General features: G+C 43.8%; 1 protein-coding gene and 1 non-coding gene across 2 annotated transcripts in view; both read right to left on the reverse strand.

Annotated features, from left to right (window-relative positions):
* Window positions 1-27416, reverse strand: part of Arp1 (Actin-related protein 1) — a 146791-nt gene that overhangs the window by 49902 nt on the left and 69473 nt on the right. Inside the window, exons 6-7 of the mRNA XM_080281063.1 lie at window positions 5505-5639; window positions 298-472 (exon numbers count right to left, since the gene is read on the reverse strand). Of these exons, the coding sequence (XP_080137189.1) occupies window positions 298-472; window positions 5505-5639 (310 nt within the window). The remainder of the gene's footprint in view (window positions 1-297; window positions 473-5504; window positions 5640-27416) is intronic.
* On the reverse strand, window positions 21298-21416 carry LOC145411101 (5S ribosomal RNA). Its single transcript, XR_013899372.1, has one exon. It is a non-coding gene; the product is annotated as a 5S ribosomal RNA (ribosomal RNA).

Below are 27416 nucleotides of genomic sequence, written 5' to 3' on the forward strand. Positions count from 1 at the left end.
ACAATTTGCTGGTTTCAATTTGCGAGGTAAAATTCCCAAATGCAATAGCCGTGCAAGCTATGGGGTGATTTGCTGTTTAAATGTGGTACCCTGTTAACTGGGTGAAGTGAAGAGATATAATTAGAGCGTCCATCTGGGAACCACTTCCTTGCAGTGGCGAGGCATTGTCTACCACATGATAGTATTAATCCACTGCATGGGACAGCCCTGCAGGGGTGCTTGTTTGCCTGAGGTAGATGGTTCTGCTTGGCCAAAAAAACCAGTGTTCCTCAACAACAACCACTCCTTGGAACTAACCTCAACAGTAGAACCATCTGGTAGCTGGTACTGGAGTCGTTCTGTATCAACACTCTCTTCCCGTTGTGGATTGGTAGCCAAGTAACAAACTCGCTCCTTCATTGTTCGCACCACCTCGAACTCTGCCGTTGTACAAAGACTCAGGCCCTCCTTTCTCAGCAGTAGCTTTAGGTATCTGACCAGGGAAGGTAGTGATATGTAAGGTAATAGACACTGACTGGATTAAGTTTGTACAATAAAGAAATAAAGAAAGGAAGTGACTCAACTTCCAACACTTCACATCCCTCCCCAACCCCCCACTTCTCTTTGCTTTTTTCAATTTCATTTTGTCTACTTTTCTTCACCCTCCACTTCACTGTCCATCCTGAACAAGGGAATGGAGGGGAGGGAAGTGAGAGGATGTGCAGAGAGGAGGATGTAGCTCCTACTGAATAAAACATACTTTCAAAGTGGACTCAAAGCCAGTGACAGGAGAAGCTGAGGCTCTCAGCTCACCATTTCTCTAGGTCCAATTCCTGACCATCTTCTTTTGCTGACCTTTTTCAGGGTTTTGGTAATAAGAGTCACTCTGTCACTTCACTCCATTTATAAAGGCTCCAACATGCTTCCATGTGTCGGCCTTGGTCACCTAATGGTGACTCTACCTTTGCTCAGTCTCCAGCAGCCTCCCTATTTAGCCCCTTAAAGCTCAAGTAACACCATGACCTTGTCCCATGTCTTCTTCTGTCTACCTCTTGCAACTCCACCCTCAATGTTCACACCTCTCATCATTCACATCCCACTGTCATCCTCCTTTTTCTGTACATCCCCAAACCATCCCAAACTACCCCTTCTCATCACAATACAAATACAATTGAGTCCTATCCTTTCTCTCAACACTTCATTTGCAATCTAAATTCCCCCACACCAGTCATTCAAGGATGCACTACACCCATCTAATCATTATCATCTCTGTACATTTGAGCCTGAGAATATCCTCTTTAACTGTCCAACTCTCACTAACATACAGCATCACACTCGTATCACATGCTGTATACAATGACCTCTTGGAATGGAGGGAGGGCCCTCTCAATGTCAGGAGGACAACTTCTTAAATTTCTTCCAACAACTCATTACCTTGCTACCGAGCTACCTCAAGCACATATTATGTTCCCCAAATAATAAAGCTGCACACACTTATGAAACTTCAGCAAAATTAATCCTTTCCTGCTTCTCTGCAATTATGCTTGCTTTTACATTAAATATATATATATATATTTTGTAGCCTACCTCAACTACCACTACATCTCATATAAATCCAGTTATCACAAATATTGTGGAAAACAAGAGTTACTTCCAATGTTCTTGCAGCAAACTGCACATGGCTACATTCCATTTGCTTTGACAGAACTATCACCCGCCCTAGATACTGTCACTTTTGTTTTATGTGTTTACTTTCAAACCTTTGTGTGCCCCATTCCATTCCGTCTCTCCACCTCCTAAATCTCTCTTCTGCTGCCCTCTTTCTTTGCAATGAACACCACATCATCAGCGTACAGTGTAACACTTCCCATGGGAGTATATTCCTTACGTCACACAAAAAGGGGCTTAAAACCGACCCCTACTGCACACCAATATTCATGCAAAATTAATCACTCATACCTTCTTTCACTCTCACCTGGGTGCTAGTACCCTTGTACTTTGCCATAACCACTCTAACCATTATCATTTATCCCTCAGTCCCAAGCATTCTCATTGCCCACTTCATCATTTCCCTAGGCACTGTCAAAAGCCTTCTCCAAATCAACAAAAACAAAGTATGGCACAGCTAAGACAAGTACAACTCTCTCTTCATTCCTGTGTATTTTTTCTGATGCCATCTGACAAAGAATGCTGCATCAGCAGTCCAATGGCCTGGCATAAATCCAGCCTGCATCTCATCAATATTCACTCGTTTCCTCATTCAGCATTAGCTTCTAAATATTTTCTCTATCTAGATCAAGCTATATAAATGTCATACTATTTCTTCTAAATAAATAACAAGAAAGCAGTTTAACATTCAGCTTATCCTTTATCTTTTTCGTCTGTGTGTGTGTGTGTGTGTGTGTGTGTGTGTGTGTGTGTGTATGTGTGTGTGTTTTAATCTTATTTCAATGGCAGTGTGGAGGAGGAATGGCAGTTGTTTAAGAGTGCTGCGGTGGGGTATATGGAAGAGATGTGTGGTGTGAGACAAGTGGGTGGTGGTGTAAGAAAAGGAAGTGAATGGTGGTGCGAGGAAGTAAATATGGCTGTGGCTGAGAAGAGACGTGCATATGAAGTGTGGCTGCAGAGGAAGGATGAGGTGTCATATGAGAGGTAGATGGAAAGGAAGAATAGGGCGAGAAGAGCTGTGCATAATGCTAAAGTGGCAGCAGATGAGAGGTGGGGTAGGCAGTTGACTGAGAATTTTCAACAAAATAAGAAAATGTTTTGGAAGGAGGTGAAAAGGGTGCAAAAGGGAGAGTCTGGGAAGGATGACCAAGTAAAAGCAGAGGATGGAAGGATGTTATTTAAGATGGATGCAATAAGGAAGAGATGAGTGGAGTATTTTGAAAGACTGTTAAATGTAGAGGACGAAAGGGAGGCTGACACTGTGGCAGATGGAAAGGTGCAAAGAATAAATGTGTTGGGTGAGTTGAATGATTCTCTGATCACGAAGAAGGAAGTGCAGGAGGCAGTAAAGGAGATGAAAACAGGGAAAACTGCAGGTATGGATGGGTGTGTTGTGGAATGCCTGAAAGGTGGTGAAGCAACTATTGTTGACTGGTTAGTAAGATTGTTGAATGTGTGCTTTGTGAGGGGTATGGTGCCAACTGACTGGGCAAGTGTTTGTGTGGTCCCGTTGTATAAAGGTAAGGGTGATAAGTATGAATGTACTAGCTTTAAGGGTATAAGTCTGTTGAGTGTTGTAGGTACGGTGTATGGCAGTGTTAATTAAGAGAGTTAGAGAGGGCACAGAAGGAGTGATTGGTGATGAGCAGTGTGGCTTTAGGAGAGGGAGGGGATGCGTGGATCAGGTGTTTGCTGTGAGACAGGTGTGTGACAAGTATTTAGCGAAAGGTAAGGATGTGTTTTGCGCATTCATGGATTTAGAGAAAGCGTATGACAGAACTGATAGGGAGGCTTTGTGGACTGTTTTAAGTTTGTATGGAGTTGATGGTAGGTTACTAAAAGGAGTGAAAAGTTTTTATGTAAATAGTACAGCGTGTGTAAGAGTGGGAAATACTGTGAGTGATTAGTTCCCTGTGAGAGTGGGGCTGCGGCAGGGATGTGGGATGTCGCCTTGGTTGTTTAATATTTATATGGATGGTGGTGTAACGGAGGTGAATGCAAGAGTCTTACGTGGAGGTCTGAGTCTGGTGAATGCTGATGGTAGAGAGTGGAATCTGAAGCAGCTGCTGTTTGCAGATGATACTAAACTGGTGGCTGATTCAGATGAGAGATTGAGACAGTTGGTAGAGGAGTCTGGAAGGGTGTGTGAAAGGAAGAAATTGAAAGTAAATGAGAATAAGAGTAAAGTGATGAAGTGTACGAGGTTGGTAGATGGTAGGAGGATGAATATAGTTTTGAATAGTGAGTTGCTTGAGGAGGTAGAGTGTTTTAAGTATTTATGGTCACATGTTGCTGCAGATGGAAGAATAGATGCAGAAGTGAAGTTTAGAATGAAGTAGGAAAGGTGCTGAGAGGAATGAAAAAAGTGTTTAGATGTCAGAAGTGAAGTTTAGAGTGAATGAAGTAGGAAAGGTGCTGGGAGGAATGAAAAAAGTGTTTAGATGTCGTTCACTTAGAATGGATGTAAAGAGAAGGCTGTATGAGGATGCTGTGGTACCAAATGCATTATATGGGGCTGAAACATGGAATATGGGTGTAGCAGTGAGGAAAAGTTTGAATGTAATGGAGATGAGGTGTCTGAGGAGTATGTGCAGAGTGAAGTGAATGGATCGAGTGAGAAATGATGAAGCGCGAAGGAGAACTGGAGTTGTGCAGGAGATGGCTGATAGAGTTGAGCAGAGGGTGTTAAGGTTTGGGCATATGGAGAGAATGGATAACGAGCATTTGGTGAAAAAGATAACTAGGTCCGATGTGAGAGGTGTAAGGCTGAGAAGAAGACCACGAATAGGATGGATGGACAGTGTGAAGAGAGCACTGGATGCGAAAGGGATGTCTGTTGAGCAAGGATGAGTGGCTGTGCATGACAGAAATGAATGGAGAGAAATTGTGAATGAATAAATGATGATGCAGCCCTGAGAGGATATTCTCCCGCATTTGTCTGATCAGCTGATCAGGTCAGGTGCGGGTAAGGGGATGGGTCTTTTATGATGTGGCAGAGGTAAACCATCTCTGCTGTCGGGTCCTGCTGCGGATGTCAATGATTGCACTGCGCAGTTGACCATCGTGTGGTGTGGTGCGGTGAGGATCTGTCCCTTCTCCCCTTTGGGGCTAAGATGGGAATGAATGTGTTTAGGTGGATGAGTAAATTGGGAATGTGTCATCCTGTCTCGGCTACCTCTCCTTCCTTTGGGGGAAGCAGCCTCGGTGTATAGATAAACAGATAGATAGATTTCAAGTTTATGATAGTGAGACTCTTCAGCTATTATCTCATATTTAGCTAAATTCACATAATGCCCAAGCAAGACTCAATTCCCAACAACTTTACCTATATTCATGATCTAACTTCCAAATTACTCTCTATTGAACAACAACTCTTCTCTTAAACCTCATCTTCTTTTCCCCACTGAAACCTAGCTGACTGATACCACTGACAGCAGCCTCTAGTCTGTGTCTTTCTACTTTCTTTTTATCTGTCCTTATTTCATAGGCCAAGGTTGTTGCTGCAGGCTTGTGTACAACAATATAGTTTTTTCTCATGCTCTTGAGCTTGATTCTTCTGAATTTCCTACACTCACGGTATGGCTATCCTGCCAACTGCAACAGATAAAAATCTCCTTGTTACAGCAGAAGCTATGTCTTTGCACTGATAGAACATTATTTAATGATGTGCTACCTTCCAGCAGTCTTCATATGCTGAATACTCTATTGACCATTTTCTGAAAGATTATAAAAAATAATCTTCAAGTTGACAAAATTTGAAATGACCATGCACAAGTATAAGATTAAAATACATATGCATAAATGTAATACTGTACAACAGTCATGTACAAAAATAATAAACAAAATAACCAACCCACCTGCTGACATCCCTGCCGGCTATATCAACACGCATAATTGAATGAGGCATTGCGAACCCCTCATAAATTGGTACTGCATGAGTCACTCCATCTCCTGAGTCCAGCACCACACCTGTAGTACGCCCTGTTGCATACCTGAAGAAAGCAAAAACTGACCTTATCTTATGATCGTGTTTTATTTTCAATTGTGAATGGTAAACAAAAAATGTCAAAGGTCTGAAGATGCATAAATCATAAAAGTAAATGTACCTTTTCTCTGGACACTCTGTACGTAGCCTCTACAGTCCTAAATGAAAATTTCAATTTTCCTGGATTTACAACTAAACAACTGATAAAAGTAAAAAATAAAAAAAATAAAAATAAAAATAAAATCACCCTTACATTCAGGCCAGGCATACCACTCCACAGTCCCTCTACCACGATGTCTGTTATCTTTTCTTTGCACACAAGCCAAAACAATGGAAAGGCTAACTAACTTTGATTTCAAACAAGGATCCTGAACCAAACACCCAACAACCACACACCTTTCTGGACTGCCCCAATTAATTCAAATGGTTATAATAAGAAGCAACTGCAAATAAGAACCACACTAACAGCAACACACATAATAATACATAAAAATGCTTTTGACACTTTACCAAGGCATACAGTACTCTGATAAGCAAAATCTTAAATCAAACACGGAAGTCACTGGCAAGAAGTAGCTAGCCAATTTTCTCTCAGGCTGCTAAGAACAAATACTCATCCAAAAACTTCAGTTTCAGAATACAGTACTCCCAATGGCATCACACAGGACTCTGTCCTCTCACACAGGACTCACGTCTCTCACTATCACTTTTTAACCTTTTCCTCCCTGACCTTCCAACATCCAACCTCCCCCCCCCCCTCTCCTTCAGTAACAGTACTGTTCTCTGCTGATAACTTAGCAACAGATTCACAACACTCCAAAACTCAACAAGCAGCAGGCCAGCTCCAATAATACTGTGTTACTGTATATTCACTAGGCTTACACAAAACAGAATGACCGCTTCAAGAACAAAATCTAACATCACTTTAACAGACATGAATCTCAAACACACTATCAAGTCTCCTGTTTTAGCTAACCATTAGAGAGATCCCTAAATTCTCAGAATTACTTTGGATGCATACATGACTTTTTTTTTCAATACATGAGCAACATCAAAGCAAAGGCATCTCATAAAGTCAATGCACGGAAAGCATTCACAGGCACTACCTTTGGAAAACAGAAAGAATCTATGAAAAGTCTGTAAACGGTTCACTTGAACTACAATAAATTATGCGAGGTCAAACTATGGCCACAAGTTAACAGTTCCAAACAAAGAAAGGTTAAAAAATAAATACATAAATAAAAATAAAACAAAACTTCAAAAAAACAATAACAGGATGCACAATGTCAAAAATACAGATAAATTCCACCAAGAGACAAAAGTAGTTACAGCACTCTCAGTTATGGACCACATAAATATCCGAGATACAGTGTTCCGTTCAACAGATGATGATTCACTACACCCATGTTGTTGTTGTTGAACCCCAGTCTGTCTGGTCAAGCATACCTGCTCAGGCACCATCCTACATGTACAGTAATGACATGATTTACAATCAGGTTATGTAAATTAGGAACCAAGCATACCTGTTCAGGCACCATCCTACAAGTACAGTAATGACCCAATTTATCATCACGTTATGTCAAGTAAGAACCAATCCCATACTGAATGATGATATATCAATGTCGATTTAACATGAGTTCAATGGGGATAAGCTGGGGTCACGGACCACGTAACCTATCTATCTACAGTCATTACTTGTTTTATGATGGGGTTACGTCAGGTCATACCTTATCGTATACCGATTTTATCGTAAATCAGGAGATTGAAACCCATTATAAAAGGGAGGTTACGTCAACTCAACTTCCCAAAGTCACCTACCCAAGACTGAACCATAAATGACAACCCACCTTCATTCCTTCCTGTGTTGGTCCAAGTCATCCCCCTTGAGGCTGGGGGACAGCCTGCGGTTACAGGCACTAGTGGTCAGCCTCTTAGTCAGACACAACCAGGTAAGGGGGAGGGGAATCTGGCCCATACCTGCACCAACCTTAGCAATGGGACCCATACCAGCACCAACCATAGCACTAGGGCCTACACTGGCACTGACCTTACCACTGGGCACACAAATCCACAGTACTGTAGTACGATGTTTGGCTGACAGGTGACAACAATAGGGTGGCACACATGAACAAGTTGAAAAAACGGGGCTTTGAAGGGGTGGCGGGACCTGAACCACAACAATGCCTGCATGCCGGGGCCACCATCTTGCCTGAGACAAGCAACTGTCACCTTGCGTGTGCCTGGCGCTTTCCGATGGCAAAATCGTTATAGTGGGAAATTTATTGTAAATCAAATTTTGGGGTGGAACTTTTCTATTATCGTTGTAGCGAATTATCGTAAACCAAATCATTGTAAAAGGAGTAATGACTGTATCTATCTATTGGCTGACGCCATAATCCCGTAAGGGGTGGCCACTTGACTTTGAGTTATTTGTTTTACAGGGAGAGGCACTAACCCTCCACCAACCCACTTGTTGACACGTAACAAGCACGTATGGTTTGGTTACATGGTTACCACCCAGCATTGTAAATGGTTTCTTGGCTTACGGCAAACCATTTGGCTTGTCACTCAATGTAAAGCTATCTGTAAAGGAAAGAAATGCAATAAGAAGTGACAGGAAAGATAGGAGAAATAGGAAGAGAGGAGGGCAGGCACAGAAAAACAATGATAAAGGCTAAGGAAGAAGTAGGCAGCACCACATCAAGTGAGTGGATGATGGTCACCACCACCTACCACCAACCATGTAACCTAAAATATCAAAAAACATTCCTGCTACTCACCTGAAGTATGTCATTAGACAGTCTGAGTTGTCAACATGGGTCCCCCACAAGGCTGGGGGACAGCTGGAGGGTCTGGGTAGTCACTCCAAGTTATCAGGACGAGGTATGTGTGATGGGGAAAACAAAGCAATGAGGCTGAGGGACAGTACAGTGGTGTGATGGAGTGGGGAGCAATGCAATGAGGTGGCAGGAGAGTGATGCAGTGAGGCAATGGGGGAGCATAGGGGGGTTAGCCAGGCAGCACTGAAGATGAGGCAGGGTGTATAATTTGCATCCCACTCATTAATGGCCTTTGCACTTCCATGGTGCTGGTGCTTGTCATATGGGGGAAAGAGGTGATTGTGGCCTGCTGTTCTGCCTTTTTCTTAGTTGCCAGGAGCTCCCTGTTCTACTTCAAATATTGCTCCATGCCACATGTCACCAAGTCACTCCTTGCTGGGCGGGTTCTTGTCGTGCATGTAGGCAATGGGATCATCAATCTTGGCCAGGAACTCTTTTAGTGTCCTGATATCCAAAACACAAACCAGCTCGTTCTCGCCACCATTCTATACCTCTGCCACCTGTTCCCTTAGTTCAGTGAGCGCCTCTGTGGACAGCTGCTCAGTGTGACTTTCCGAGACCTCCTGAACATCAACCTCGCTGACCTCATCGAAGCCTGCCTCATGGGAGAGGTCGATGATTTCATGATGGATGCCCTCCACTGCTGGAACCCTATGAAAGGAGTGGATGTCCACTGGCCATATCCTCCTCCAGATGACAGTGAATCTGCATGTCTGAACTATTTTCCACTTCATGGTAATGTTATCAGTGGTGTTTTAGATGTTAGACACTACTTTTTCCAATAGAGGCATACTGTGTCAGTCTTCCTAGAGTCATGTGTCCTCACTGTCTGTTCCATGGTGCAGACGAGGTAGTGAACTTCTTGGCTGCAGCAGCAATGTTGTGCTGGGGACAGGAATATCATCTTGAGTGGCTGACTCAGTCTTCCATGCCATTAGGGAAGCTCAAGGTATTGTCCAGGTGGAGGAGAAAGTGTCTTGCCAAACTATTCTGGGTGGTGTAGTCACGCAGGCAGGGCAGACAACCTGCCATGTAGATTGACGGAGAGCAGTAGTCAGTGGTTACTTCTCTAAATAACCCTAGGTATTCTTTAATGTACCCTGCCAGTGCCAGGGGGTGCTCCCAGTGGTAGACGAGCAGGGGTTCTAGCTTAAAGTCCCACTCTGTGTTCGAACCAATGAGGATGGTGACACATTCGCCTTATAATGAGAATGATTGTTGAACCGAATGTAAGCTTGTTACTTCGAATTATAGTGTAATCTTATCCAAACTGTGAGTCAAGCTTCCATTCGGATGTATAATACTGTACTTATATTTAAGGTTTATTTTTCGAGGGTTTAATTTTCTTAACTGTATTTGACCCTTGTTAGTTGCTATTGGATTAATTTGCTCAGGTTCTTCTTTATGCAGGTGTTGGTTAAAAAGGTTTTCCTGGTGTGAGCTAGGTTTCGGTTGTTCGAATGGAAGTCTAGATGATTATGTTCATATGCTTGAATATCGTAGTGAATTGACAATTATGTTTTGGAAGGAAAAATCGAGGTGAGGGTTCAAGGGCGTTGTGAGAGGGCAGTTCGGGGATAGACAGAGCTCAGAGAGGGTAGGCAGAGAAGATCGAGTTAATGATTGCTTACTCATTTACCCTTATATACCTGGATGTACTGTTGTATTTTTATATATAAAGAAGAAAATGCATCTGTGAGTTTACGTGACCCAGCCAGCGATACAACGTTCCGTGACAATTAAATGGTGCCCAGACCTGGGAACCGTGGCAAGTGCTGTGGTTACATTCTTCAAGGACGTGTTTACGATACATCCAGAGGAAGCAGAGCCTGTAAGTTCATCTGGAAGTGAGGATATCCTGATCTGGTGCAATGAGTGAAAACGCTAAGTGGTCAGACCTTCTCGTGGTGGGAAGAGAATTGGGATACGAAGGCGATGAACTCAGGACATTTGTGGAAGAACAACAGAAAGTAGCAAGATCAGAACGCACAAGAATCAGAGAACTGGAGAATGAACGCAGAATACAGGAGTTAGAAGAGAAAGAGAAAGAAAGGATTCATGAACAAAAGATTCATGAACTTAAGCTTGAACAGCTTCGACAGACTCAAGAGAATATGGGTACAACACAGAGTGTTGGTTCTGTGACTGGAACACCTAAGCCTAAATTATCGAAGCTGGACGAACAAGTGGATGACGTGGACACGTATCTGGAAAGATTTGAGAGGTAAGCTTTGGCTAATAAGTGGGAAAAGGACAACTGGGTGGTTTATTTAAGTCCTTTGCTGACTGGTAAGGCCCTAGAAGCATATATTAGCCTTCCTACCATTCAAGCTAATGATTATGAAGAAGCGAAGAAGTCTATCCTGTTATGGTATATGCTGACTGAGGAGGGGTATTGAAAGAAGTTTAGAGAAACTCCTCCCGAGAAAGGAGAGACCGTAGTGCAGTTTTCGTCGAGGATAAGTCGGTACTTCGATCACTGGATAGACCTGACAGGCATTCAGAAAGAATATAAAGACCTCCGTGACTTAATCATCAGGGAACAGTTTCTGGGGATGTGTCACCACGAATTAAGGATGTTTTAAAGGAAAGGACCCAAAAGTCTTTATCAGAGTTGGTGAACATGACCGAGAAATTCCTGGCAACTCATGGTGGGTCCCTCTGTTTTTGTTCAAAGCAACAGGTCGAGAAAGCAGTCAACACGGCCGGACGTAACTTCACAAATTGTTTCTCGATGAGCGTTTCGAGAAGGATGGTGCTTTCTCTGTGACAAAGTGAGTTATCCAGCTCGTGACCGTAAAACCCACTCTAAACCAAACCAAGCATCTGTTACTACAACCACATCTTCACAACATGGCAGACCTGTGAAGAAGGAAGAGAAAGCAGCACTGTGCATGGAACAGGAACGGCTGGTCACTCTCCCGTTGGGTGAGAAGGTGCCTTTGGTCATTGGCTTAGAGTCTGTAGATTCAGGACTTCTACAGGAAGATGGCTTCGTCAGTGAGAACCAGTGAAGGTGCTTCGTGACACTGGTTGTACAGGAGTAGTGGTACAGGCAAGGCTCGTTCATCCGGAGCAGATGACTGGCAGTTTGAAAAGGTGTGTTCTCACAGACAATACTGCTAGACTCTGCCCTGTTGCCCGTATTTACGTACATACTCTTACTACTCAAGTGAAGTAGAAGCCGTCTACATGAAAAATGCAATTTGTGACCTGATCAAAAGCAACATTCCCAAAGCAGTGTTACCAACAGATGCTACAGACATTAGCTCAAATGAGGTACCAGTGGAGGTGGTGGACCAGTCTGAGTGTACAGAGCCAGTAGCAGTGTCACTCGACTCTACCTCTTCTGTCCCCTGTGCATCCAACATGGGGGCAGGTACTCAGACTCCTGACTCTGACACTTCTACATTCTCTTCATCTGATGTAGAGGAAAGCACAAAGACAGAGGTTGTGGCTGCAGTGGAGACCCGAGGACAAAGGCAATGGAAGGATCGACCCTTACGACCGCAGAGGGTGACAGAACCTAACCAAACAACCCCGAAAGAAGATCCTATTACCCATGAGCAGCAAGAAGCAGATGAGACACATAACTTCATTCAGGGATGTAAAAACTCTAATAAGTTTGAGGTTGTTCAGGGTAAAAAGGGGCTCTGGAATAGGATTTATGCTAGGTAAAAGTGGTGAGGTAGTTAAGCAGCTATTGTTACCGAAAGAAAGTAGAGAAAGGGTCTTAATGCTTGCTCATGAATCGTTAATGGGGGGTCACATGGGAGTGCAGAAAACTTTGGACAGAATTTTGGACAGTTTTTATTGGCCTGGTGTAGGTGGAGATGTTAAGAGGTGGTGCCACAGTTGTGACCAGTGTCAAGGTACATTACCAAAGGGGAAAGCAGGGAAGGCTCCTCTGGGTAAAACCCCATTGATGTCAACACCATTTAATAAAATTGCCATTGATTTAGTAGGACCAATTATTCCAGTATCTTCACAGGGTAATAGGTATATCTTAACCTGTGTTAACTATGCCACCAGGTGGCCTGAAGTAGTACCCCTGCCCTCTGTAGATACTGAGAGAGTTGCTGAGGCACATTTGAGCACATTTTGTAGACTGGGATTTCCGAAGGAAATTCTAAGTGACAGAGGCTCTCAGTTTACCTCAGAGCTCATGAAGGAAGTCTGTCATCTCATTAGTGTAAAACAAGCATTTACCACCCCTTACCACCTAATGGCAAATGGACTAAATGAAAGATTTAATGGTACATTTAAGACCATGTTAAAAAAAATGTGCCAAGAGCGGCCTGAAGACTGGGACAGATATCTTCCTGCAATTCTCTTTGCTTGCAGAGAGGTACCACAGGCTAGCACAGGATTTTCACCCTTTGAACTTCTATATGGATGCACAGTGAATGGGCCAGTTAAACTTTTAAAGGAATTAAGGATTAATGAAGGTGATGGAGATGATGTACATAATACCTATGAATATGTGACCAACTTGAGGAACAGACTTGAAGAAACCGGTAAATTGGTTCAGCGTAGTTTAGATGATGCGTCAGTAAAATATAAGCATCACTATGACAAAATGGCCAGAAAGAAACCATTTCATGTAGGAGATAAGGTTCTGTTACTTTTGCCTACAGACTCTAACAAGCTGTTGCTCAGTTGAAAAGGCCCCTTTGAGATAATTGAGAAAGTGGGAGACCTAGACTATAAGATAAAATAAGTGAGGATAAAAGTAAAATATTCCATGCAAACCTACTAAAAAGTATGAGACCAGAAGTGACGCTGATAATTCAGCTGGTGGTGAAACTCAACAAAGTGAGTCCATATCTGTGTCTGTCATAGAATCTACTGATACAGTAACCCCTCCAATATCCGGATCAATAGAGCCATCGGTAGGTTCGGATATTGGTTTCGTCCGGATATTGGGCCCCAGCTTATGGACTTGTACTTATGGACCCTAACTCAGAGAAACACCTATACAACTCCCTCCGGACATGCATAGCACCTATTTAACACCCAAATCACACCAATAAGGCACATAAATGACTGAAATAAATGCAAAAGAAACATAAAATGTGGGTTTAGAAGTATGTTCATACATTAATAAACATTCTGGTACTTATGGACTCTAACCGAACCTAACTCTGAAAAACACATTCCTACTGCACATGCATGAGGTAAGTATAGTATGGAAAAAAGTACAGTATGACACATTCTGGTAAGTATAGTATGGAAAAAAGTACAATATGAAACATTCTGGTAAGTATAGTATGGAAAAAAGTACAATATGAAACATTCTGGCTACTTACAGCAAGTCCCTGGCCACCTCGATGAATAACCGCCTCCTCTCGGACTCTGACAGTAAGAACGATTTCCTGAAGCACTTGCAGTACACTCTTCCTGAAGTCTTGCACTGAACTTAGTCAATCACACACAGAAGTCCGTTCTCTTCACAGTGTTCACTTTAGTCCAAATAATGTTCCATTAAATTTTAGTGTTGCACATTAACTTTTCCCAAGTTTTTTTTTATTTTCCAAAGCCAAAACAAAGAAGGTTAGTTACGTTAAATTTCTTTTCTACTGAGTCTTTTCTCTCATTTCGAAAACCTTAACACAACACACCGTTTTTTTCAATGCACAACACTCAAAATTCCCGTGTGGTCTAGTGGAGAAGTTCTTGTTGTTTATTCGCCGTCAGAGTCCGAGGGTATCACTGGCAGGCGACCAAGGGGTGCATTGGTGGGTCGTGGTGATGGCGTACCGACTACAGAAGACTCTGAAGATAGCCGCAAACTCACATCGAGCGGTGACTCCACTGTAGCTGATGTGCTGGGCTGTGGCTCGGAGCATGAGGGCCTGTCTTGGGGAGGCAACGGAGTGGAACCAGGGCTTGGCACAGCGGGGGTCACGGGCCTGAAAAAACTGTCAATCGTTGACTGACGCAAGGACCGACGATTCTGGCGATTGATGATGCGCTGCCGGAAAGCACGCACTTCCTCCACGAGTCCCATCTCCCTGTTGCAGTCCGGGTGTTCCAGGTAGTCTAGGACGAACTCTAGATGTTCCCGGAGTGCGCTCAGCTTGGGGATGGCTGGAGTAGTGTCCTGCTGAGAGGAGTCCGCATCATCATCGCCTTCGTCGTCGGAATCTTCAAGTTCGGGACTGACACCAGCAACCGAAGACGCGATCTCGATATCAGACAACGTCTGATACCCAGGATCGCCCTCGTCGTCGTCCAACCACTCACGAACATCGTCCACATCAACATCGTCGCCGTGCGTACGTAGCCGTGCATGGAAGTCATCCACGTCAAACCCTAGGAAATCGTACTCCACATCCGTTCCGAGAAGCAGACGAGACCAACCATTTTCAAGAGTTTTCACAGGGACTTCCTTCCATGCACTAGCCCAGTTGTACAGCGCAGACTTGATGTTGTAGCGGCGAAGGTTTTCCAAAGTCCGCTTGCCTCGAGTGTCATGTCCTTCCCTGCGCTCGTCCTCGTCCTCAAGAACAACCATCACCTTGTCCAGGAACTTCCGACGGTACAGGCGCTTTGTTGCCACGATCACTCCTTGGTCCATGGGTTGAATGAGAGCAGTCGTATTAGGTGGCAGAAACATGCACCTAATACGGCCATTCTCAGCAACCAAGTCCTTGTTGCACGGGTGGGCAGGTGCATTGTCGAGGAGAAGGGGAGCCTTTAACTGGTCACGAGGAATTCCCAGTGTCTTCGTCTGGTACTGGATGACCTCCTTGACGAAGTGACGGTGAAACCAGTCTTTGAAAATCACAGCTGTGAACCAAGCTTTCAAAGAATGGTACCATACGACAGGAAGGACATCCATCACCCCACGAAGGCACCGAGGCTGCTTTGCACGGCCAACAATAACGGGCTTAAGCCGGTGCATGCCGTTACCATTGGCACAACACAAAGCAGATATCCGTTCCTTAGAAAGCTTGCGGCCAGGTACACGCTTCTCCGTCTCATCGGCTAGAGTGTTCGTTGGCACCAAGCGATAGAATAGGCCAGTTTCGTCAGCGTTATAGACTTGACCGAGAGTGAGGCCCTCCCTGTCGATCAAGCCTTTCACCTTGTGCCGAAACTCGTCCACTCCATCCTCGTTAGCGTCCAATGCTTCGCCATGTGCTTTACGGTTAGTAAGGCCATGTCGCAACTTGAACGTGAAGAGCCAACCCTCGGATGCCTTGAAGTCTTGCAAACTTCTCAGCAGCAGCCTTCAGCTCTGTTCCACGTACCATCACACCAGCTGGACGTTGCTGTCGATACCAAATCAACGTGGAGCGGTCGATTTCTGCATACTTGGGGGTAAACATAACCTTCCTCTCCACGTTGCGTCTGCTTCTTGACGAGAAGTCAGCCATGTACTGCATGAGCTTGTCTCGGGAACGCTTGATATCAAACAAAGTCGACCGGGCCAGGTTGAACTCGCGGAGAATGCGTGAAGAAGACCAACCCGCATCAACTTTCTCCAATATCTCCCGTTTCTTCTCCAGAGTCAACACCACTCTCTTCCTTTTCTCAGGAGGCAGGGCCATCATCACACACACTAAGAGGAGGGCAGAGAGCAGCAGGAGGCCTTGCAGCAAGTACGGCACCACCACAAAAGCGAGCACGTGGGCAGCCATGGCGAAGAGCGTAGGTCCAGTCGCGGTGAGAGACGGGCGGGAAGTGGGGAGGATGCAGCGGCACTCTATCGGACGTCGGAGGAATGACGAACCAAAACAATGCTCTCACGCGGCGCGCGCGGCAAGTTCAAATCACGGACGGCAAAAAATCGATTTTTTTTTAAATTTTTTTGGATTTTCGGACCATTTTGGGAATGTTTGATCCCAGGACGATAAGGTTCGGTTAGTGGGGATGTTCGGTTATTGGGCGTCCGGATATTAGAGTGATTACTTGTAATCACTCCAATATCCGACGTAATAGAGCCATAGGAAGGTCCGGATATTGGTTCTGTCCGGATATTGGGCCCCAGCTTATGGACTTGTACTTATGGACCCTAACTCAGAGAAACACCTATACAACTCCCTCTGGACATGCATAGCACTTATTTAAGACCCAAATCACACCAATAAGGCACATAAATGACTGAAATAAATGCAAAAGAAACATAAAATGAGGGTTTAGAAGTAGGTTCATACAATAATAAACATTCTGGTGACTGGCTCCTGGACTGGTACTTATGGACCCTAACCTAGCCTAACTCAGAAAAACACCTTCCTACTGCATATGCATAGCTCCTAACACCCTATTCACACCAATAAAGGATATTAAAGAGTGAAATGAGGTAAGCATAGTATTGAAAAAAAGTACAGTATGAAACATTCTTATGTCCGGATAGTGGGGATGTTCGGATATTGGGCGTCCGGATATTAGAGTGATTACTGTATATAGAAGAGAATGCATCCTTAAGTTTACGTGACCCAGCCAGCGATACAACATTCCGTGACAGATGGAGAGGTGATCTTTGGTTGTCTTAAAGCCAAGCGCACGTCATTCTTCCTTGCTGATATGGGATTTTTGTTGGATATGTGTCCTAAACAGGCCTGTTTTGTCAAAGCTGAGGACCTGTTTTGGAGAGAATCCTCCTTCCTCGACAACTGGCTTCAGCTGGGCAGGGAAGGCCTCCACTGCCACATGGTCAGCACTAGCAGCCTTCCCATGAGGGTTACATGTCTAAAGCCAGTCCTACCCTTAAAATGCTCAAGCCACCTTCTGCTGGCCTAGAACTACTACTTTGCCTCAACTCCCCTCTTCTTCTTGAGATCCTTCCACAGATCAAGTGCCTTTGTGCATATGAAGCTATGCTGCAGGATTGCTTTGTTGGGTTAAGTTCATTATCACTCAGTGCTAGGAGATGCTCCATCTCCCTCAAAATGGAATCCCTAACCTTTGTTATATCTTTAGTACCCAGGGTGGGCACATTTTGCACTGCAGCAAGAACAGCCTTATATTATTTAATTACAGTAGAGACTGTGGACTGGGCAGCTTAACCCCTAACCACCAGGTGTCAGTATATACTGAAAGCATATAGGCACCAGGCCTCCCAGGTGTCGGTACGACCCGCAATTGTTTTCGCACCACAGTTTGAAGTGGCCGCCACTTGATCTTGTCACCAAAAGCTAGGGAGAGTCCTGTCAGCCGAGCCAACCATTCCTCAGCTGTCTCTGTGACTTTGCCAAGTATAAGATGATATTTTCTTGCACCTTCTCATCCAATTCCGTTCCTGTTTTACATGGACTTTTGCCACATCCACCCCAGCCAAGCCTACTTCCAAGGATACTAGGAATGGGCTCAGTGATAGTGCCATAGGGCGTGCCTTGGACGCCAATGTCTAGTTTATCTTGTAATGGAGAAGTTATCATATTGAGGGCAATGCCACAGTCGGTGCCACAGGCAGACACATGAATACATCCTCCTGGAGAGTGGTTAAAACCCTAGGTTCTGATCACCTCCCAATCATCATCACTACCAAAACCAGAATCACCCCAGCTGGCCACAAACACACATACACTAATTATAAGAAAGCCAACTGGGAGGCCTTTGTAACTGAAACAGAATAATACTTTGAAACACTAAACAGTACACCCATCACAAACATCAACACCGCTGTGCACACTTTCAATACAATTATACAAAATGCAGACAAAAGACACATCCCAAGAGGCAACAGAAAGAGAGACAACCAAAACTTCACACCAGAAATTCAAGGCCTCATCAGACAGCGGGACACATTACGACACTCACCAACACCCCATACACAAGACACTGTACAACAAATACAAGAACTCAACACTCAAATAAACAATAAAATATCCGAACAGCAAACACTAAACTGGAAAAATACCTCCAAACACTTGACCACAAAACAAACATCAGAAAACTCTACAAAACACTAAACAGCATCACACTTTCCAATAGCAACACCACACAATCACATCCTGCCATCACAACAACAGACACCATACCTTCAAACAAACACTCTCACCAATCACTTCTCACAAGTCAGCAATCTAAAACCCCAATCCTGAAGACCGACGTATCATTCGACGTAAAAGACAGTTCCCCACAGACCCTGACTATGCACCTTTCACTTACAACCAGACGAAGCACATCATTAGCAACCTTAAGCACTCATCTGCCTGTGGACCAGATAACATAAGCAACATTCACCTTAAACACCTTGGACCACAAGCCATACAAGCACTCACCAACATATCAAACTACAGCCACTCACACAACATAATACCCGACATCTGGAAGCATGGCATTATCATCACTATCCCTAAACCCAACAAAGATCCCACGTTACCCTCCTCACACTGTCCCATCAAACTCCTCTGCACCCCCTCTAAAGTCACTGAACGACTGGTACTACAACTAGTCACACCTCACATTCCCCTAGCCCAATCACAACATGGCTTTAGGCCACTACACTCCACAAACACCCTTCTTACACACCTTACACAGACAGTTTTCGATGGCATGAATTCAGCTAGGCCACCACACAGAACACTCCTAATCACACTAGACATCAGCAAAGCTTTTGATGCCATCCCCCGCCACAACCTCACAAACAAAATACTCAACACAAACATGCACAGTAACATAAAAAGATGGTTGGCAAACTATTTAGCAGGCATATGTGCACACGTAACATTTGCTGGTCAGTCTTCTAACATCAGAAATTTCACAAGCGGCATCCCCCAAGGATCTGTTTTGTTCCCTACACTCTTTAACCTATACATGCATGACATTCCCACACCCCACACACCACAGATACACATAGCTTCCTATGCAGATGATATAACACTTACATGTATGCACAAAAATGCAAACACAGCTGCACACATTCTCCAACCTTACCTCAACACACTACACAAATGGTTCACCACAAACAGGCTCAAAATAGCCCCGGCCAAATCTACAGTGACCCTTCTCACAAACTGGACAGCAGAACACAGTCACATCCCACACCTCACCATAAACAACACTCCCCTACCACACACAGATACACACACAAAATCCTTGGTGTAACATACAAAACATCAATGTCATTTAAACAACACATCACAAACATTAAAAATAAAATAACACCAAGACTCAATGCCTTGAGGTCACTTGCCCATACAACATTCCGACACAACAAAGAAACCACCACCACAGTATACAAACAATACATACGTTCAGTGATGAATTATGCAAACCCAGCTTAGGCTCCTAACCTCACCAAAACACACTACAACACTCTACAGACCACACAGAACAAGGCCCTAAAAATTATCACAGGCTGCACAGCTACTACACCCACAGACCTCCTACATTGAGAAACCAAAGTCCTCAAAGTCAAGGATCACCTAGACATGAAAGGCACCCAGTTTCTTGCTGCAGCCTCCACAAACCCACAACATCCACTATATTACACGGCAGCACATCCACCCACGCCAAGGAACATCAAAACAACATCCAGCACACGATACCATACCCAAATACTGTCATCTCTCCCCCCTCGCCCACCTCAGACCAGCTTCCAGAAACATATCCACACTCAAATCACTCGCCGCTCCATTCAATTACTTAAAGACAACACACAGCTGCATGCACGGCCTCCTGACATCCACCCATCTGAATCCTATCTCCCTCGTGAGGACAGGGTCCACCTGGCCAGCTTGTGATGTGGGCACCATCCAGCCCTCTTAAGCTACCAGAAGAGGCTGGATGACTCAGACGCTGATGCCTTGTCAGGATGCAACACAGCACCCCATACTATTACGCACATTATGGAAGACTGCATTGCACACAATCACCTACGCCAACAAAACAACATACACTCTTTGAGAGGTCTGTGGGAAAACTCGGTCTCGGCCATGGCCTTCCTAAGGCACTCGGGGCTGTTCGGCCAGACTGCCCAGGGAACAACTACTGCTACTCCTACTATTACTACTACTACTACAACACATCCTGCTCTCCTGCTGAAAATTAGTTCTCTTCCTCACATCATTACTCACTGACGCAACGACCAACAGACCTGGTGATACTTTCATTTGCAAGAAGGCGAACTGATGAGCAATATGGTCTTTAATTTGTTTCCCTAAAAGCCATACTTTACAAGATATTAAGGTCTGAAAACAGGCAACTTGGGGAAACGGTCCATACTGAGAGGACGATCGTGGCAAATATAGCCAGGCGTGGAGGGGTTAAGGACTTCTGTGATCTTGTTTACCCCATGTCTAACCTTATGGTGCTTAACAGTGCCTAATTTGAGTGTCAGGGGAAAGGTTATGTCTCACCCTTTTAGGTTTGCTCTTGGTGCCCTCAGTAGCACCAGGCTTTCCAATGGGGTTGGTGTCCTTGTCGGACATGTTTTCCCATCACAAATTTCCAGTACTGGGCAGGTGCGCAAATACTTACGAAAGGCGCTATTGTGCACCGTTGCGCTCTGGCAAATATCGTTTGCGCATTGTGCACAGCATGAGACCATGTGCAATATTGTGCTTTCGCACCTGCCTTGTGCACCTGTCCTGTGGATTGTGAACGGCACAATCCAAGAGACATGTGGTCTTGGAAGCTTCCCGTATGTCTGGGCAAGGGATGGGGGAGGCTTGGGCGGGTCGTGAGGGTTCTGCTGGGGGGAGGTGGGAGGGATGGAGGGTAGTAGCATTTCTTAAAATACTTGAATAGAGATTCATCATCCATTCATTGCCAGACGCCATGTATCCCAAACGGGGTGGCCAAGGGCTTAGAGTTAATTGTTTTACAGGGAGGGGCACTAATCCTCCACCAACCCCACTTGACACGTAGGGATGCCAACAGCATCTGGTGTTCCCTGGCGGTCACCCATCCAAGTACTAACCAGACCCAACGTTGCTTAACTTCGCTGATCAGATGGGAAGTGGTGTACTCAACGTGGTATGGCCGTTGGCATGTATTTTAATATTTTTAAAATTATTATTATTAGTAAATAATAATAAATTAAAAATACTGTACATTATTTATTAAGAGTAGCATATGCAATTCCTTACAAAAATCATTAAAACATATTATTTAAATCAAATATGTTTTAGTGATTTTTGTAAGGAATTACACATGCTACTGTATATCTATACTGAATAACTAAATGATACGTCTTGCAAAAATGCAGATAAAAGTAAAACTGGCAATATCACAGCCTTTGTTTCCCTGTCGCTCCGCTTTGCAGCCCCCTCACTCCTCTGTCTGAACTTCCACGAGTGAAAAAGTTACTACATGTATTATGATACCAACTCTAATGTATGGAAGTGAAGCTTTGACCTTGTTGGAGAGACAGAAGTCAAGAGCGAGAGCTGTGGAAATAAATGAGTTATTTGAGAGGAGTATTTGGAGTTACATGGAGAGACAGACTGACAAATGAGGAAGTGAAGGAGTGTTGTGGTGTGGATGTGGTTGTGGAGTTACATGGAGAGACAGACTGACAAATGAGGACTTAAAGGAGCACTGTGGTGTGGATGTGGATTTACATGGAGTGACAGATTGACAAATGAGGAAGTGAGGGAGCGTTGTGGTGTGGATGTGGATGTGGAGTAACATGGAGAGAGAGACTGACATATGAAGAAGTGAAGAAGCATTGTGGTGTGGATGTGGATGTGATAGGAAACATTCGGAGAAACACATTGAGGTGATTTGGTCATATGGAGAGGATGGAGAGTGAGAGACTGATGAGGAGAATGTATGTGAGTGAGGTGGAGGGGGGGAGATGGAGGGGGAGGCCAAGGATGAGATGAAGGGATGGAGTGGAGAGGTATATGAGTGAGGGGGGTGTGAGCTGGGAGCAGGGCAGTGAAATGGCGGGGGACAGGGTGACATGGAGGCGATTTGTTGCTTGTTTGTGGCCAGTGGCCAACCCTTAAGGGATTAAGGCGTCTGGCAATAGAGAGATAAATAGAATAATAATAAATTAAAAGCAAGGGGTATGCTAATTTATTAAAATATCTCAATATTTTACAGCAATTCCCACAAACATATGCAAATTGTTTGCGCTAGGGTTTAGAGACATTGCGCAAGCTAAATATTAGATTGCGCACTTGCGCAATTTACAAATAATAGAAAATAATAACAATAAATAAAACTAAGTATTTTATTTATTTTTATTTTTTTTAAATAACAGAACGGAGGAAGGAAAAACAAATGGAGAAAAAAAATAATCCATACACCAGATTACTGGTGTCCTCTATTCATAAAATATCTGTAACAGTTAGACTTGAACAGTTGTAGGTTGAAATTTGGAGGAAAACAACTCTGGGGAAGCGAGTTCCAGAGAGATGCAGTTCGGGGAATGAAAGAATTCTGATAGGCAGAAGTTCTGCAATATGGTTGAGTGACATTCCAGTCATGAGCGCTACCAGATGCCCGTGTAGCAGGAGGGAAGGCATGGAGAGGTGGCACCATGGACGCAACTTCGTCTGAGCATTTGCCAAAAAAATATCTGTAAAATAATGCAAGGGAGGCAACATTCCTTCTTACTTGCAGGGGAGGTAGTTTATATGTAATGGCAGGGTTGTTAATGATTCTAACAGCTTTATTCTGAATTTTGTCTAGTTGTCTTAATGCAACCTCTCCACAACCATTACACAAGGGTGAGCAATATTCAAGCTGAGAGCGCACATGACTCTTATAAATTATAGCTAACTGCTCATCGGCGAAGAAGTTACGGACTCTGTACAATAATCCAAGTTTCTTTGAGGCGGTTTTAGCAAGTGATCTGACATGAGAGGTCCAGCTGAGGGCACTGTTAAGTGAGACACCAAGAATTTCAATACTTTTGGAGATGGGAATATTAGTAGCACTGAAGGTAATGTACGAATCTGGCAATATCTGTCTATTAGTAAACTGTATATATTTAGTTTTACTAGCATTAAAAGAGACAAGGTTGTTTTGTCCCCATTCACTGATTGTAGATAGATCATGATTTATGGAGATGGCTGTACTGAGTTGAGAGGTAGAGATATTAGACTTTGTAAATGGATGTCTGAGTGTGAATGAACTATGTAGTGTTGAGTCATCTGCATATGAGTGAGTGGGATTGTGAGTGACAGATAAGAGATCATTAATATGAACCAGAAATAGGGTTGGCGCCAGAACTGATCCCTGAGGCACGCCGGCGTTAAATGAGTGGAAATTCAAATATACATCATCTACTTTTACTCTTATTTTCCTGTCACTAAGATAAGAAGAAATCAAAGGAACAAAAGACGTTAGTCCATAGCAAGGGAGTTTGGACAACAGGGAACGGTGCCATACTCTGTCGAAAGCTTTAGAAATATCAAGAGCTACTGCATGAGTTTCTCCAAAAAGATCAATTGATTAATGGATGGTATGAGTTAAGAGATTGAGTATGTCAATGGTGGATCTTTCGTGGCAAAAACCGTATTGTCTATCATTAATTAAGTTGTTGGATTCAAGATGTTTAACAATATGCTTATTAATTAAAGTTTCAAATACCTTACCAAGAGAAGATGTGATAGCTATTGGTCTGTAATTGGAGGGGTCAGACGAACTTCCTTTCTTCGGAACTGGGTGGATATTGGCTTCTTTCCATGCATTTGGGAATAAAGAAGTAAGCATGCATAGTCTGAATAATTTAGCTAGGACAGAGGCAAGTTCAGGGGAACACTTTTTTAAAACAATTGGCGGAATTCCATCTGGACCTGGAGCTTTGTTGGTAGGTAAATTGTCTAGGATGGATTTTACAAATCTTGTCTGTATTTTAAGTGGGGCAATTTCAGGAGAATCAAGTTCCAGTACTGAGACATTCTGGCTGGTATCATCTATGGTAGAGTTTCTTGCAAAGGTACTAGCAAAGATATCTGCTTTCCCACGTGGGTCATTTGTAATATTGCCATCTGAAGATTTTAGTGGGGGAATGGAAGATAACTTGTTAAAGTTATTATTGAAAGAATTAAGAGTTGACCAGAATATTCTATTGTCATTAGGGTTGTTAAGTAGTTTTGATGCTTGCTTTTGAAGAAAGTTTGATTTAGATAGATTTAATACAGCTTTTGCATGATTTCTAGCAATTTTAAATTGGGAGAGTGATTCAGGTGTTTTTGATTTTAAGTAAGAGTTATATGCTAATGACTTTTGGGCTGTTGCTCTGGCACAATTGCCATCAAACCATTTTGGAGAGTTTGATCTTTTAGTGAATTGTTGACTTGGTATGAATAAATCCATACCAGCTAGTATTAAGTCACAAATGTGGGACTGGGTAGAATTGGGATCACTAGAGAAGAAGGACTGCCATGGAACATCAGCAAGATAATTTCTAAATCCATCCCAGTCTGCCCTGTCAAAGTGCCATCGGGTCACCCTGACAGGTTCGGAATGGGGAGGTGTAGGAGGGTTAACTAATGAGGCTTTGATGAGATTGTGGTCAGAGGATCCAAGTGGTGACAGTACCTCTATCCTGTATTGATCTGGATTATTTGTCAAGAATAAATCCAAGAGATGGGCATTATGGTCAGGATTATCAGGTATTCTGGTTGGTTGTTTTACCAACTGGGTGAGATTAAACGATTCCGCAAACAGCTCGCATTCTAGACCAGCGTTGTCAGTCCGGGCAGAATGCAATAACCATTCAACATTGTGTATGTTAAAATCACCCAAAATGGTAATTTCATTGCCAAGGGCAAGGTCAAGGTTACTCAACTGAGTGGATATGGAATCAAATACACTGGGTTCCGAAGAAGCATTGGGGGAACGATAAACTACACAGATATATTTGGTAATGTTTTGGCAATTTAATTTATATAATGAGTTATCAAAACTGGATGAAGTGAAGTTTAAAATAGTATCAAGTGCATATTGGGATTTGATATAACAACAAGTGCCGCCCTTGTTTCGAAAGTTTGTAAGGAGATGGTAACCGGGAAAACAAAATGGAGATATATCGGTAGAGGGTGAGATTTGTGGTTCTGTGAGGAAAAGGGCCAAAGGGGATATGGACTGAAGGAAAAAATGAACTGAGTTTAAATTTGTGGTAAGGCCGCGGATGTTGGTAAAGAATAAGGCCGCACCGTCACCTCTTCGCCGACGAGCATTCCCGGAAGTAGCAACAGTAGCTGCCGGCACAGTCACTTGATAGCGACCGGGAGGACCCTGTGCCTCCAGCCCTACCCTGCCAGTGGTGGCAATCCGAGATACCACCTCATTTGATTGTGAGATTGCAGCGGCTATTACTAATGATGTGAATAGAAGCTGTGATATGTTATGCGCATGTAGTGTGGTGTAGACAGTTGAAGGTAGAGGTATCATGAGAGCATGCTGGCCTACTCTCTGTGTAAATGAATGCACTGAAAATGTTCAGAAAAGGGAGATGGTCAGGATCAAGTCCTGAGGGCTGGTGAAACGGGAGCTCCAGCTCTCCCTGTCACCAGCTTGCCATCAACCTTGGGAGTACTGCCCTGTTCGACTGGTGCTACAGCTATTTTATGTAAATATCTCAAATTTTACAGTAATTCCCACAAACATATGCAAATGGTTTGCGCTTGTGCTTTGCGGCACTGCGCAAGCAAAATATTTGTCAGATTGCACACTTGTGCTTACGCAAGGTAGTGAACTGTAGATTGCACATTGTGCTTGCGCAAGGTACTTCTTTGTTTGCGCTGCCCACCACTGCAAATTTCAGCATTTCACACACAAAAAGTTGATCTATCTATCTATTGCCAGACGCCTCAATCCCGTTCGGGGTGGCCACAAACAAATCGCCTCCACGTCGCCCTGTCCCCCGCCATTTCACTGCCCCGCTCCCAACTCACACCCCCCTCTCTCATATACATCTCCACCCCATCCCTCCATCTCATCCTCGGCCTCCCCCTCCCTCTTCCCCCCTCCACCTCACTCACATACACTCTCTTCATCAGTCTTTCACCCTCCATCCCCTCCACATGGCCAAACCACCTCAGTGTCTTCCTCCTAACGCTTCCTATCACATCCACATCCACACCACAAAGCTCATTTATATCCTTATTTGTCGGCCTGTCTCTCCATGTGACTCCACAGGCTCCTCTTAAGTAACTCCTTTCCACTGCTCTCACTCTTGACTTATGTCCTTCCAGCAATATCAAAGCACCACTTCCATATGTACGAGTTGGTATCACAGCACTGTCATATAGTAACCTTTTTACTTCCATGCTCACTTCCCTGCTTCTTATCACTGCTTTCAAGGAACCAGCAACCTTTCTTCCCTACTGCGCCCTTTCAAACACTTTACCCTCCAAACCTCCATCCTTAATCATCACACTACCCAGGTACTTAAACGTACTCACATTTTCCAATTCCTCACCATCCAACCTTGCTGTACATTCACTGACTTCACCTCTCTCAAAGACCATCACTTTACTCTTCCCTACATTCACATTTAGATTCTGTTTCTTACACACTCTCCCAAACTCATCCACCAAGCCTTGCAGCTGCCCTTCGTCTTCACTCAACAACACAGTATCATCTGCAAACAACAGTACAGGGATTTTGCAAACAATAACCTCTCTCACCAGGGCCACTCCAACATCCACTACCCTACCTTGTACCTCTTTTATTACCCCATCCATGTGCAGATTGAACAACCATGGAGACATGACACATTCCGGTTTCAACCCAACCTTCAAAGAGAAAAATTCACTCAGTTCACCATCCACATGCACTGCAGCCTTAGCACCATCATACATACTCTTCACAGCATTCAACAACTTCCCATCTACCCCATATATTCTTAATACTTTCCACAATCCTTGTCTATCCACCCTGTTATATGCTTTCTCCAAATCCATGAAAGCCGCATACAACTTCTTTCCCTTCTCTAGAAACTTTTCCTCTAAAGATCTAAGAATGAATATCTGATCTACACAACCTCTTCCCGTCGTAAAGCCTCCCTGTTCTTCTCCAACTAATTC

Source organism: Coenobita brevimanus, chromosome 87, assembly GCF_032717465.1.
Source record: "Coenobita brevimanus isolate Jiangsu-jjx chromosome 87, ASM3271746v2, whole genome shotgun sequence".
In the NCBI taxonomy this organism is placed as follows: domain Eukaryota; kingdom Metazoa; phylum Arthropoda; class Malacostraca; order Decapoda; family Coenobitidae; genus Coenobita; species Coenobita brevimanus.